This window comes from Neofelis nebulosa, chromosome 7 (assembly GCF_028018385.1).
Source record: "Neofelis nebulosa isolate mNeoNeb1 chromosome 7, mNeoNeb1.pri, whole genome shotgun sequence".
Lineage (NCBI taxonomy): Eukaryota > Metazoa > Chordata > Mammalia > Carnivora > Felidae > Neofelis > Neofelis nebulosa.
In genome coordinates this window covers 61,804,892-61,820,584 of record NC_080788.1, presented here as the reverse complement: position 1 = coordinate 61,820,584, position 15,693 = coordinate 61,804,892, and the positions used below count along the sequence as shown (strand labels likewise).

General features: G+C 45.9%; 1 protein-coding gene across 2 annotated transcripts in view; it reads right to left on the bottom strand.

Annotated features, from left to right (window-relative positions):
- Positions 1-15,693, bottom strand: part of PLA2G4E (phospholipase A2 group IVE) — a 60,128-nt gene extending 44,435 nt beyond the window's left edge. The window contains exon 1 of one of the 2 annotated variants that reach the window (XM_058738094.1): positions 15,160-15,693. In XM_058738094.1, the coding sequence (XP_058594077.1) occupies positions 15,160-15,339 (180 nt within the window). In that variant the 5' untranslated portion in view covers positions 15,340-15,693. The remainder of the gene's footprint in view (positions 1-15,159) is intronic. The other variant, XM_058738092.1, reaches the window with a different exon arrangement.

Here is a 15,693-nt window from a genome sequence, read left to right as displayed (position 1 = left end):
GGTCCCAAGATGGCTGATCAAGCATCCCCCAAACTCTGCCAAGTCTCTTGACATCATCTCCTCCACCAGGGCACGGTGGTGGCGGGGGGAACCCTAGACTCCACAGGGAGAGGATTAGGGGAGGGTTCAACCAAATTCAGCTATGAAGTAATACGTCAGGGTGAGCTTGGACTGGTGCTGTTGTTTTATAATTTTTTTATTAAAATTTTTTTAAATATTTATATATTTTTGAAAGAGAGAGGTTGAGAGAGAGAAAGGTTGAGAGAGAGAGAGAGACAGAGCACAAGCAAGGGAGGGGCAGAGAGAGAGGGAGACAGAACCTGAAGCAGGCTCCAGGCTCTGAGCTGTCAGCACAGAGCCCAATGCAGAGCTCAAACTCACCAACCGTGAGATCGTGACCTGAGCCAGAGTCAGACGCTTAACTGACTGAGCCACCCAGGCACCCCTGGTGCCATTGTTTTAAGAACTGTATCCGATGGTTCGAGTCTATCCCATTCACTGGTGTTTTTGGACTGAATTTGGTTACAGCCAAGTTCTAGCAGAGGAACATAATTCCCCACAGATTCCATCTGTGTCAAGCCCCTGAACCAAGGTTCTGCAGTCACTTCCCGAGAGCCACTCCCCACCACGTCTCAGGGCAGAGGACAAGGGGATGAGCGGTGTTGGCCTGTGAGGGTCTGTGAGCAAGAGGTGTCCTCATACTAATTCCTGGGTTTGACAGGTCCCAGCAGAGCTGAGGAACGCCTTCGCTCCCTACTGATTTCAAGGTCAGTGTTCAGGCATGCGCTGTGGGGTGGTGGACAGAGCCCTAGACTGGAAACCAGGAGCTGTGGGCTCCAGTTCCAGCTCTGCAGGATGATACAAAACAAATGGATGCCTCTCTCCAGGCCTCACTTTCCTCTTCTGTAAAACGGGAGGTTGGACTAAGTGAGTCTGGAATCCTAGGAGTGGGGCCTGGAGTCTGTATCTTTTCATTATCTCCAGTGAGTCTGAGACATAGCTACGGCAAGAACACAGAACCAGGGAGCCTCAGCGTCCCTTCTGGCTGCTGACTTCAGGGGTCTGGCCTGCCGTGCTGCCTACTGAGGCTTCACCATGCTTGGGCACCAGTTCAGACTGAGAATAAATGGGGAATTCTCAGGGTCCTTCTGAATAAGCTATGATAGACCCCAAACTGTAAACACAGTGTGTTTGATGCCCGAAATGAGGAACAACCAAGGATATGGTCAGAAAAGTGCTGAAAGTGACTAAAAATAGACTGATATTTGGTGAGGGGGATGGGAGACATGAGGAGGACGCTGGGGGTGAGTGAACACAGCCTGTGGTCTGTTCTCAGCAGGATCCAGGGCTGGTGACTCCTCTTACCACCCCTTCCCCCAGTTGCAAGTGTGAGGAGTGTGGTGTGTGCCTTTGGGAGGGGATGCACATGTGCTCTCTCTTGCGGGGAGAGCCCGAGCCCTCACTGGAGAATAAAGTCCTGTTGCACCAGCCTGGATTAGTGTCATCTGCCCCTGGGGATCCTGGAATGTGACCCTAAAGACCCATTTCCAGCTGTCCCCACAGCTTCAACCCTGCTTGCCCTGCCAGACTCAGGGTTCATGTAAGCCTTACAGCTGGTTCAGGCCAAGTACCCTGAGAACTTGAATGATTTTGAGGTAGTGATCAGGGTTTGAGTTGAAGAATTTGCACTGAGGAAGTGGAAAGTGGCTGAGCTGGCTCTCTGACTCTGCGGTGACTTCCGGGCCACTCCCACCTGGCTTCTTTTCCTCCACTGCCCTGCCCCGCCCTCTTACAAGCCCGGGCTGGTTGGTGGCTAGTGGGCTCCAGGACCTGGGAGAGCAGAGGGGAGCTGCCAGGAGGATGCACTGGGGCAAAGGGCATTCCTGGAGGTGGAGCTGGGGCTGGCCCCTGGGGCTGACTGCTATAATCTAGGCTGAGCCTGGGTGAGCCTGAAGAAGTGGGTGAGCCAAGCACAGCAGGCAGAAGAGACCCTTGGGTCTGTGAGGAGCAGAGAAGGGTGGGAGCCCTTTCCCTGCCTGGGAGCAGTCTGGAAGAGGCGCCTCTTGCTGCTAGCTGGGTCCTCCAGCTCTGTCCACAGTGGGCCCTGGAGGGGGCTGGGCTTAAGCCTCTCTTGTCCCCAGTGCCTGGGAGCTGGCAGCATTGCAGCCATCTCCTGCCACGTGCAGGTGCCACCTCCCCGCTCCCTCTGTGCGCATGCATTTGTAGGGGTCTGGTGAGTGGGAGTAGGGTGTTCCAGTCTTCTTTCTGGTGATGCAGATCCTCAGAGGAAAGGACTCTGGATTCCAAGAGTCCAGACCAGGCCCCTGTTGTACCTGGATTGCCGCCTTCAGCTCCTGTCTGCTATAAACAATAGCTAAAGGCACACTTAGGGTGACCAACTGACCCAGTTGGCCAAGGAATGAGAAGTTTCCTGGGACAAGGGACCTCTAGTGCTAAAACCTGGGAAAACTAGGATGATTGGCTAGATTATTTTTAACTTTTCTTGAAAATATTTTTTAAAGCAGACACATACCTGGCATGCCAGACCTGCAGTCTGTAATTATTTGTATCTATGAGTGTTTATAAGCACTCCTAGGCTTTAAAATTATTTGAGAGGAAATAATTTGATTGCATTCTGATTTTATTTTGGAGTATATGAACAAAATCTATATGGAACAATTTCACGTATTCAAGCCAATTCTGAGGTTAAGGGGTGATTGAGTCTGTATATGGGATCCTAGTATATGGACATAATGCCCCCTAGAATTCCTTTCCCCGTCATCTGATAAAATACACTGGGGATCTTATGGAGCTGTCAATCATGGGGAATCTTCCTCCTTCCTCAGAAGTGCCTGCCTCTACCACCAGTGTGGCCAGTCAGCATCCCCAACTTCTTAGATTCACTGATTGGTTCAGGAACAATTAGATCTCCCCCTGCCCTTCTTCTTTTTAGGATTATGGGTGGGTGGGGTCGTGGTGGTGGTAGTGGTGGAGATTAGTGAGATGGAGGGAAAGAGAGCTATTACTCTTTTATCTAGATTATGAACTCTAAGGAAGATGTAAACTTTGAGTTACTGTCACCACATGGAAGGATTCAGTATAAGAAACTAAGCTGACATAGGGGCACCTGGGTAGCTCAGTCGGTTGAGTGTCAGACTCTTGATTTAGGTTCAGGTTATGATCCCAGGGTCATGGGACTGAGCCCTGCATAGGGCCCTGCACTGAGCATGAAGCCTGCTTAAGATTCTCTCTCTCTCCCTCTCCCACTCCCTGACTTATGCTTTCTTTCTTCTAAAAGTTTTTTTAAAAAATTAAAAAAAACTAAGCTGACATAGAAAAAGCAAAGTTGAGAGATAGGGAGAAAAAGGGAAAGTTCTGAGAATGTGTTCTGGACTACTAAATTCAGCCATGCCTGAAGCCCTCATATACCTTGGACTTACCAATTACACAAGACAATAAAGGCATCCCCACACCCAACCCATCTTATGCTTATTTGAATCCAGCTTCCATTATTCTGCACTGTGGCTGAAGGAGTTCTGGCTAATTCACCTGACCACCACCTCTGTGGCAGGTCTCTATTTGGGACTCTCCATTAGGGAGAGGGGAGGGGAGAACTACCCCAGTGATGTGTCCTCTTCTGTCTCCTGAACTGAGTCCCTTATGCCTTCAAATTAGGAAAACCAAATCTCCTCCAGGACACATTGAGGGTGGGAGGTACATGTCTGTGCTTTTGTCTTCAGGAGACTGTTTGGGGGAAAATGGGATGAGAACTCTTCCAAGTTCTTTCTCTCATCTGCCCCAATCCCTCCCCTCGTTCCTAGGATCTACAGAGGTCTCTTGTTGGTCTTTGACTCTGCAAGTCAACCCTATAATACATCTACCTCCCACTCACATACCTATTGCCTTTGTGACACCCCAGCATAGGTAAAGCCTTTCCTAGTCATGGGAGGAGTGATGATTGCCTTCACCACTCCATTTCAACACCAGGTAAACTGGGATGGAAAAGAGCATTTGTTACTGTTGCTGCCTAGAGCTGGGGTAGAGGAAGCTCACCCCTTCTCCTGTCTAGGGTTGGAAACAGGCGGCCATCCTCAACCTGTGAGTAAGGCTGAGTTGACGGAAGGGAAAGGCAGGCAGGATGGGGCAGGCCCACTAGACAATGCATAAGAAGAAGCAGGTGGCAGAGGACCACAGGAAATGGAAATAGTATCCTAAGCAGGCTGGGATAAGAATTCACAAATGAGCTCAACATTTGACTTTTGGGATGACCTTTTAACCCAAAGACATCCAGCTGCAAGAGGATAGAAGGAGGGAGGAAGAAATTGCTTCCCAGTCCAAATAAAACAGCCTCCCACAAAGTACATCTTCCTAGCTTAGCCTATAATTTCAGTTTCTCCTTTTAAAAAAAATATTAAGCAATTTTATGACATGAAAAATGTATAGAGAATAATAAAGTAAACATCTATGAATCCACTACTCAGAGTAAAAAATAAAACAGTGGTAACATAGTCATTTCCCCTCTCCTCAGGGGAGAACCACAACCCTGGATTTCTAGCCATCATTCCAAGGCATTTCTTTATTCTTTTTCTTTAAAAAAATTTTTTTTAATGTTTATTTATTTTTGAGAGAGAGAGAGAAAGAGAGGGTTAGCTGGAGAGAGGTGGACAGGATCCGAAGCAGGCTCTGTGCTGACAGCAGCAAGTCAAAGGTCGGGCTAGAACTCATGAACCATGAGATAATGACCTGAGCCAAAGTTGGACACTCAACCAATTGAGCCACCCAGGCACCCCTCTTTATTTCTTTTCTAAATATGTCTGTATTTCTAAGTTCTATTTGGTATCACTTTACATGTTTTAGACTTTATATCAGTGGCATCACATAAAGGATATGCATTCTACAGTAAACTTGGATTTTTTTCCCCCAACCAGATATTATGTTTACAGGATTTGCCTATATTGGTAAATATAGATCTTGCTCCTTGATTTTTCATGGCTGTAAAGTACAGCACAACTTATCTGCATGTTTTGTGTGATGGACATTTAAGTTGTATCTAAGTTTTGCTATTACTGTATTTCATCAATTCTAAGGCATGCGTTTTTCACATTTAAAAATCTCTGAATTAAGAGATACTTATTGAAAACAACAATGGGAAGGTGCATGGGTGGCTCAGTTGGTTAAGCATCTGACTTCAGCTCAGGTCATGATCTCATGGTTGGTGAGTTTGAACCCTGCTTTCGGCTCTGTGCTGACGGCTCAGAGCCTGGAGCCTGCTTCGGACTCTGTGTCTCCCTCTCTCTCTCTGCCCCTCCCCTCCTTCACGTTCTCTCTCTCTCTTTCTCTCTCCTTTTCTCTCTTTCTCTCAAAAATAAACATTTGAGAGAGAAAGAGAGAGAAAGACAGACACAGAGACAGAGCATGAGCAGAGTAGGGGTAGAGAGAGACAGAGTCATGGAAGCAGGCTCCAGGCTCTGAGTTGTCAGTACAGAGCCACATGATGGGCTCAAAGTCATGAGCTGTGAGATCATGACCTGAGCCAAAGTCAAATGCTTAACCAACTGAGCCACCCAGGCTCCCCAACATAAAAAAAAATCTTTTTAAAAACAACAATGGGTTATACTTTAATTGGTGATATTTTCCCTTAGTGAATGTTGTACCTTAGATTCAATGAAGAATAGTGCCAAAAACACTACAGCATTCCTATATGTGTTGTGTTTCTTTAGTGTATATCCCCCCTGGAAGTAGAAATTGCTTAGTTATAAGGTATATTACCACCAATTTTACTAGATATTGCCAAATTGTTCCCCAAAGTATTTTTACTGATTTATACTCCCACCACCATGGAAAAGGGTTCCCATTAGTGTATACCCAGGATTATCAACTGACTTTCTGAGTTTTGTTAATCCAGTGGGTATGAAATGGTATCTCATCGTGGATCTAATGTGTATTTCCTGATTATTAGTAATCTTGGGCATCTTTTCAAGATCCTTTACTTTCTCTTACCCATATTCTTGGGACTCTCTATTGATTCCCCTGCCTCAGTCCTCCTTCACCATAGTCAAACCAACCACCATCAATATTTATCAGGATAGAACAGGAATTATCAGAAGCTATAAAATTATTTATGCCCAAGTAATTCTACTCTTGGAAACTCACACTGAGAGAAGAAAATGCTACATGCTTAAAAATGTTAATTGTATCTAAATTTTTAATGGTTAAGAGTTGAAAATCATCCCAAAGTTCAATATTGGTAGATATTTTAATAAATAATGGCATATTCCTATGATTAAATTCTATGCAGTCATTAGAAAGAGAACTATAGGGGCTCCTGGGTGGCTCAGTCAGTTAAGCGTCTGATTTTGGCTTAGGTCATGATCTCACTGTTTGTTTGGTTCATAGGTTAGAGCCCCACATCGGGCTCCTCACTGACAATGCTGAGCCTGCTTGAGATTTTCTCTCTCCTCTCTCTCTCTGACCCTCTCCCACTCATGTGTTCTTTCTCTCAAAATAAATAAATAAACTTAAAAGAAAAAGAAAGATAACTATAAAAAGAGTGTATGTACGTGTCTGTTTGAACTTAGGGCATAATAAGGATGGCTGATTAAAAAATAATCAAAAAACTGTAAATTTTCCTATAAAAATTATAACCACAAGAGAAAATGAGATCCCATGTACAATAGCAATGAAAGTATAATAAGTAAACCTGGGGCAAAATAAATAAGAGATTTACATGTGAAAAAAATGATAGCATTACAAATTAATAGGGGAAAAGATGGATTATTTGATATTATGTTGGAAAATTACTTTCTTAAAAAAAGTAACTATTTTGCCATCTGGAGAAAGAATAAACTGGATCCATACCTTACTCTTTACATTAAAATAAATTAGTTATTTCTTTATCATCATTAGTTAGGAAACAAGACACAAAACTGAGATGCAATGAAGGAAACAAATTGATAATTCTGACTACATACATATTAAATTTCTCTGTGTCAAAACAACCATAAATAATAATAAAAGGCTAATTTGTAAAAATATTTGTCAATTTCATGAAGGGGGTAATTTTCCCAGTGAAGAAAAAGCTCTTTAAAATAAATATTAAAAAGCAAACAATGCAATAGAAAAATTGATAAAAGATACAAACATCATGGTACTTATGCATATTTCAGTACCTCCCCAACTTTGGTAAACGCTGGAATCACCTGGAGATCATTAAACAAATATTGATGCCTGGCTCCCTGATAGCTGATATAATCGATGTGACATGTGAGTTGGACATTGGGATTTTTTTTTTTTAATGAAATTTATTGTCAAATTGGTTTCCATACAATACCCAGTGCTCATCCCAAAAGACACTGAGATTTTTAAAAGCTTCCCTGGTGATTCTAATGTTCAACAAAGTTGGGATCATTGGAATATGCAATAAGCCTATAAAAGATTACCACTAATAATAAGAATGTAAATTAAAACAACAAAGTGATTCCATTTTTCATCTATCAGATTGGCAGGGGTGAAAAGATAAAGCTTCAGGTTGGTCAGGGTGTGGGGAAGACTATAAGACTTTGTTGATAGAATGTAAATTGGCATAGACTTTTTGGAGGGCAATTTGGTAATCTTCATTAATATTTAAAACTTGCATGCACTTATATTCTGCAATTCTATTTCTAGGAATTTATTGTACATAAACTCTTACACAAATCCTCAGTGATGTTCGATGTAGCATTATTTCTGTAACTGCTTTTCATTTCTGTTGTTGTTTGTTTATTTAGCCTAACAAGGGCTGTGACTTAGAAGCCATTGATGGATGGAGATAGCAGTCATCCCCTCCTTAATATACCCATGGCGTTTGGGCCTCGGACATTGCTGAGTGGAGCTGGGTAGTCATTCTCTTCCTTAGGAATCTCATTGCATCCATAAATTTAAGTAGGAGCAAAGAAGTCTCTTGGTGGAAAAAGAAGGTTGGGACCCTAACCTCTTTCCACTCGGTATTGAAATTACTGAAATGTATATGATGAACTGAGGAGATCTTCAAGAAAACCATTGAGGCCAGATGGCAAGGAAGGACAATGGGAGTCACAGAGAGGAAACGCCCATAAAGATGAGAGGAGGTTGGATCAGTGTCTAGGACTCAGTTTTAGGGCTTAGTTTATTGGAATCTAAGGTACAGGAGTAATGTTGAGACTCCTTTGCTCACCTTGCTACGATGGGTCTATTTGTGGGGGAACAGATTCCCTGTGTGTGTGTGGGGGGGGGGTTGAGAGAACCTTATTACCAGGTGATAGTTGGTAATCTGGTAACTTTGCTGGGGGCGGGGGGGTTCTCTTCATTAATCCTGTCAGGGCAGGTGCATTCCTTAGTCTGGGCAAGTCAGCAGAGATACCTCTGAGGAGAAGTCTAGAGTCAGCAGACAAGTGAGAGGGAAACTGTCTCAGTGACAGGGACACCAGCCTGGGAATTCTGAGCTTCTTGGAGTGGAATCTTGGGGAAATAGTGCTATCTCTCTGCCAAGCCGGCAAAGAGGAGAGAGGAATCATTGTAAATCGGTTATTAATGGCATATTTTCTAGGCTTTGAGGTAGTACTCATAACATCAAAAATTGGCAGATATGATCATGCTTGGATGGTGTGATAATTGTAGCCATTTTTTTATCTTTTTTTTCTAACAGCAAAGGAAAATGATTACCATTTGCTGATAGGTAGGAAAGTTCTTACAATACGAGCTCAATATTGCATGTATACATATATGTGTATGTAAATAATACTGATTTCTATGTATGTATGTGCGTAGAAAAAAGAACTCAAAGGAAATATATCAAGGCTTCAAGAAGTTATCTCTGGATGATGAGATTATTGGGAATGTTTATTTTCTTTATTAAACTTAAAATTTTTTCTAATGTCTACACTGAACAAGTGTTACATGCTCTTGGTAGTCAGAAAACCAACTTTTAGAAAAAGTAGAATTATTGTATGTTAGGTAAATAGATAAAATGATATATGTTAAATAACATGTTATATGTTCAGGAAAAAAAAGAGACAGGGAAAGAAAACTGCTGTATTTCATGCTATGTGCCAGGTCACCATACTAGATATCTGCATATGTTAACTGTAAAAAGTACATAGGTATATTCTTTTATGCATATTCTCTGAGAGCAACAGGAAGCACTGAGTAAGGACAGAGTCAGGCAGGTCTGTTCGGGGGAGGAATTTTTCTTCAAGTGCTCAGAGGCCCTCTCCTCCTCCTCCCACCTCACCATCTGGATCCTCCTCTTTCCCCCAGCTGGGACATCCACCAAGGGATAAGGCAGAGAGCAAAGCCATGGCTCATGGAAAACTTAACCGAAGCAGATAGTGGAGCCCAGGACAGCAGGGTCCTGAAACTGCTGAATATGGAAACTGACTCAGGGTATGAAAAGAGCTATCAATTAGAGAAAAGGATTGCATTGATGTGTCACGCCTGATGGTGGAAATGGGCCTTTGTGGGTGGGTAGACTTGACCTCAGTGTAAGTAAGACCTTAGTCATATGGGAGGTATTAAATTTCCATTGCTGGAATTATCCAAGGAGTACTTGCACAGAGGAGATTCCTCTGCTGTGCAGGAGACTGCTCTAGAATCTAGATGGTCTGTTTCAGCTTTGAGATTCTGTTACTCTCTATCCAGCCTTGCCCTAGATCCAGGGGACAGTTTGTTAATCCCTGCAGCCACTTGACAAGCCTATGGGAGAGGCCTTCCGACAGTCACGCATATAAGCAACTCCAGTGGTGGGAATTTCACTAGGAAGAGAGGGGAGGGAGGGGCAGGGCCAGCCTGGCCTGGTGGGGGAGATATTAGGGGAAAGTGGACCTTTGGGCCCCCATAGGTCAAGGTCTATGGGGGGGTGGCCATCCATTCCACCGTCCTTATACCCAGCCCTAACACTCACCTTGCAGGGCGACTTTGACAGAAATACAGAACTTTTGTCCTGCACAGCTCTCACCTGCCCACCGACACACCCTCATAAGTAGCAGGTATTAACATAGCACCTGCAATGTAGAAGTGGAAGATACCAGAACCAAACCAAACCAGCCATCAAACAAACAACAACCACCACCACAAAGCAAAGAGGCCACTGACAAAATACAACAGCAACAAAATTTCACAGGCCAGCTAGAGACAACACCAACAGACAAATGTAGAGGAAAGAAGAGTTTTGGAGTCAGAGAGGCTTGAATCTGCATCTTGGCTGTGACACTGACTAGTTGGGTAGCATTAGGCAATTACTTTATCTCTCTGAGACTCATTTTCATGATCTGTAAAGTGATGTTAATAGTACCTATTTCGCAGGATTGTTGTCAAGAAATGCACACGCACGTATGCATACATGGCACGCAGAGTCTGGCATGTCATAAACCTCAACGAATTATGGCTATTGCTATTTTTATTGCGTTTGCTATGAAACAAATAAATTGGGAAGAACCAGCTATTAGCGCACTTGGAAGGCATAGAACCTACAGATCAGTTGGAGCTGGAGAAGTCAAAGAAAGCTTTGTTCATTGACGGCAATGTGCTTTAAGCACCTATTAGTGCTAGGTGCCATGCTGTACGTTCTGGGTGTCAAAACAGATGCGGCACCTGCTCTTCCGTGATGTACAGTTGCTAGGCAATGAGCAAGGAAGTAGAAAGGAATTTATAGTTATAAATTGTGATAAGTCTGATCAAGGAACAGCACAGGGTGCCATAAAAGACACTAGAAGTGGGGTGCCTGAGTAGCTTAGTCGGTTAGGCATCTGACTCTTTTTTTTTTTAATGTTTATTTTTGAGAGAGAGAGAGAGAGAGTGCGAGCGGGAGAGGGGAGAGAGAGGGAGACACAGAATCTGAAGCAGGCTCCAGGCCCTGAGCTGTCAGCACAGAGCCCGATGCGGGGCTCAAACTCACAAACCGCAAGGTCATGACCTGAGCCGAAGTCGGATGCTTAACTGACTGAGCCACCCAGGCGCCCCACTGGAGGAAACAGTCTTTAAGGTAAACCTAAAGGCAGATCAGAGTTCGTCCCGTGTGGGCTTCAGGCACAGCATGTGCAAGGTGCCGAGAGGTGGTAAAAGCTGGCGCATCTAGGAGCTGAACATGTGTGTCTGGAGCATCGTAAGTAGGGAGTGATTGGGTGAGAAATGTCTGGGAAGGTGGGCAGTTGGCTGAATCACATGAGGCCTTGAAAGACTTGGTAAGGATTTGGTATTTTATCCTGAGGGATTGGATTCCACTGACGGATGTTAAGCAGAGAAGTGATGTGGAGGAAATCACTGGCTACCGTGTGGGGAACGGAGGGGACAAGACTAGAGGTGGGAAGGTGAGCTGCGGTGGTTCAGATGGGAAGTGGTGCCTTGGGCCAGGGTGAGGGGCAGAGATGGAAAGAAGTGGTGAGATGCTAGAGGGATTTCGAGGCAGACCCTACATGGTAGGAAGATGGATTAGATATGAAGGGCGGAGCAGAGGCGTCCAGTGGGCTTCAGTCACCTGGCCAGGAAAAGTGTAACCATAGAGGTGGTCCTGAAGGGCGATCCACCAAGTAGCAGAGTAGAGGGGCAGGTGGGGAGAGACTGGAGAACTGAGCCCTGAGATGGGCCTGAAAGGAAAGGCAGCAGGAGGATGGAAGGGAGACATTCCAGGAGGGGAAGCTGCAGAATCCAGGAGAAGAGCTGGGAATGAGCTTGCCTCATGCCAGGTAGGCGGCACCGGGTGGCACCGAGTCAGTGAGCCCTGCCAGGAGAGAAGGGTGGGCACGGGGCCACAGGGCATGTGACAGGAGCAGGGAAGCAGCAGGGGTGGGGCCCTATTTCGCCAGGCCTCTGGAGCCAGGAGGTATCAGCCTTGATGTCAGAGATAACAAGAGCTGTGTGGGCTCCTAGGCCAGCAGCCAGCCAGCTGGCCAGGCAGTGGCCCATTTCTCAATGCTCCAGGTCTAGGCCAGACAAGACATGAATATGTGGCACAAAATTTGTGCTTTTTACTGATAACCTACTCTGATGATAGCGTGAGACATTTATAGAGAAAGTCTCTGGGCTCCCAGGACACCACCTCCTCCTTGGCTTCTTCCAGTCTCACTGGGTGCCTGTTCTGTCTGCCCCCCCTTGCCAGCTCTTCTGCCTCCACCAGGCATCCCGAAAGTGGGAAACAGAGCTCACAAACTCACGCCTCTTCTCTTCCGTCTCTTCATCCCATCCTTTGGAGATCTCATCCAGCTCTGTGGCTTTAAAAATCATCTATACTCTGCTTTATGTATTAAACGGATTATCTTCCTACCCTATCTCCTGAGTACCTGAGGCTGCCCACCTGACATCTCTACTTGGGTAAATAACAGGCATCTCAAATTTATTTACGTATTTATTTTTTTAATGTTTATTCATTTTTTGAGAGACAGATCACAAGCAGGAGGGGGCAGCGGAGGGGCAGAGAGAGGGAGACACAGAACCCAAAGCAGGCTCCAGGCCCTGAGCTGTCAGCACAGAGCCCGATGAGGACCTCGAACTCATGAATTGCAAGATCGTGACCTGAGCTTAAGCTGGTCGCTTAACCTACTGAGCCACCCAGGTGCCCCAGGCATCTCAAATTTAAAACTTCCAAGGGCCTCCTGGGTATCTCAGTCAGTTAAGCATCCAACTCTTGATCTCTGCTTGGGTCATGATCTCGCAGTTCATGAGATCGAGCCCCGCATCAGGCTCTGTACTGACAGTGCTGAAATCTCTCTGCTTGGGATTCTCTCTCCCTCTCTCTCTCTCTCTCTGCCCTTCCCTGTTCACTCTCTGTTTCAAAATAAATAAATAAACATAAAAAAAAAAAAACCACTTAAGTGTCCGAGACAGAAACCTCCAGTCCCCTCCACCTCAACCTGTTTCGCACTTTTGTGAGTAAGTGTACCTCCCACTTGTTAAGGCAAAAACCTAGGAGCCATCACTGATGTCTTATTTAGCATCCAATGTATCAATAAGTCCTGTAAGTTCTGCCTCCTGAAAAATCCAGAATCTGTCCACTTCTGCTGTCCCCCGCCACCAATCAATCCTCCACCATTTTCTCCTGGACTGCAGCTAAAACCTCCTCACTTGTCTTCCTGGGTCCCCTCTTGTCTGCCAGGCAGCCCATTCTCCACAGACCAGCCAAAGTGATCCATGTAAAACACAAATCAAACAAAGTCGAACTTCAGATTAAAACCTTTCAGTGGCTTCCCACTGCTTCAGAATGACACGAGAGCCACCTCCGTAGCATCTGGGCCAGCCTAAGACTCTGACCTCATCTTCTACCACCAACTTCTCCCTCTCTTTCCCTGCTCTCTGCTGCCCCAGACACACTGGTTTTCTCTCTGTTTCCAGAACAGATCACCCTTGTGCCCATCTCAACAGGGCCTTTGCCCTTAGAATTTGCTCTCTCTGGTACATTTTCCCACCATTCTTCTCACTGTTCAGGTCTCGGTTCAAATGTTACCATCCTACTGAGGTCCTCTCCTTGCTGCCAGTCCCTCATTATCACATATTTTGTTCTGCTATCTGTGACATGGAAATAGTCATCTATTTACTTATTGTCTATCTCCCCCATTAGAATGTAAGTTTCAGGAGCATTGGATCTTGTCTGACCTGCTCAGTGCTCTGTCTCCCACTCTTAGGACAACACTGGGAACACAGTAGGAGCTCAATAAATATTGGTTCAACCAATGAATAAGTGCTCCAGATGTGGTTCCTGGTCTTCTCGGGATGAGAGAGGCGTAACAAGCCACAGGAAGAGTTACCTAAGAATCCAGTGCAGGAAGTGGTGACTCTGAAAACTGATTCAAAGCTAGTCTGATAAACTGATTTTTGCTGAAGTATTGTTGGATGACAATGTACTACCTAGTAATGCTGGCCTCTAATGGGGATCTAGAAAGACAAAGGTCTAATCCATATGGTGGTCCTAGAGGGAAACCCTTCAAGGACTAGAACAGGGGACAGATGAGGAGCTATTTGAAGACTGGTGGGTGCTCCCCAAGGACTGAAGGGTTACAGGAATGGTGGGAAGGGTGTGGGGCAGGGAGGTTGAGGGAAACACTAGGGTGGGAGCCTTGACCACTCTTCACTTGTGACTCTGAGAGGAGTCACTGGCAGGGATCCTGGTGATTGTATGGGGCAGTCAGCCTGGTCAAGAGGTAGAGTGGTATACTTGGGAGGATTGGGAGGATTGGTCATCCCCCCAGCAGCCCTCAGTCGCCTTGCATGGTGGAAGCTGGTTGACAACCACAGCTATGATGTGGGGCCTATCAGGGCCAGGCAAGTCTCCCCAGGGTCAAGGCCCAGGATGGACCCACCAAGCTGGGGCCAGAAAGAGGGTGAGGCAGAGACAGAAAGGCCTATAGGAGGCAAAGAGACCAATGCTCCTTATGAGCGAGATGCAGGCCCACAGGAGGAAGAGGCTTATGGCTGCAGAAGTCAGCTTGGCACCATTGCCGAGAATGTAGCTGCCAGAAGGATACAAGAACCTTGACTCCTCTCCAGTCACTGAGCCTCTGCAGGAAGCTCACACACTCACCCAGAGTAGAAGCTGGTGGGCAGATCTGGATCCACTGAGAATTACCTACAGACACTGTTCAATTTTTGTAGCCCACTAAATTACCAACGGGACTTACTTATTCAAGGTTTTCTCTTCACTAGCCGATAGGTGGGGCTCCCCAGGAAGGCCAAATCTACACATTCTCCCCAACATTTATGACCCTGCTCTGCCACGGTGCTAATTGTGCGGTTTGAGCACCTACTCTGTGTCAGACACCCTGCTAGGTCCTTGTCCACTCTCCTCGGGATCGTATTAATAGAAATATCTTCCAGCTCAGGTCTCCCTTGGACTGACGAGGTGTGTGACCTCAATCCCGCTGAGCCTCGGTCTCATCAACAAACAGAAATGCTAATCCCTCCCCCGCAGAGCGTCAGGCACTTGGAATGCACTCCGTAACAGGTGTAGTTGTTTTAGTTAACAGCTCTTGGGGTCAAGGAGGCAGGTGAGGACAGGTGAGGGGGGTGGGGGTGAAGGGATTCCTCTGGGAAAGAAGGAAATCAACAAAAATACAGCTTCTTAACTCTATGGTGATGCAGGTGATCTTATTCGGAGCCAGCAAAGTCGGGGTAAAATTTAAGGAGCTAAGAACCTTCTAGCCAGGAACGCAGACATACCTGAGAGCCCCCAAGGGCTGTGGGAAGCAGAGGTGGGAGACTGGGAGTTTCCAGGTCCTGTGTGTACTCAAACTCACTGACATTTCTTTCCGACCTGCTCTCTTCAGCCCCCTGTAGCTCCTGTGGGGCAAACACATCAGTTCCCAGGCCAGGACAGCCTTCCGAGCTCTGGAGAGTCATTAAGGCAGCGTCCCCTTCACTGGGGCTCAGCACAGGCTGTGTGGAGGTGGGGCTAGTCCTTCACGGCGAGGTGTCTGAACATCCTCAGGAAATTTGAAGGGAGTTTTGCAAGAACGTGGAAGCAATGCCATTGGATTCCTCCCGAAGATAAATGAGCCTGGTGAATTATTAAGGAGGTGAAAGAAGTCAGGGCTTAGCTAAAAGAATCCCACATTTCTGTGAATATTTCAACCACTCCGGACCTATTTTGGCGAAGAGACTGTTCTTCTGCTGTGTGAAAAGTCTGGAGGGAGCTAGAATTACGCTCACCTAGGGCAGCTCTTGGTTAAGGGAGGCCTGCCTTTCTGAGCTCGG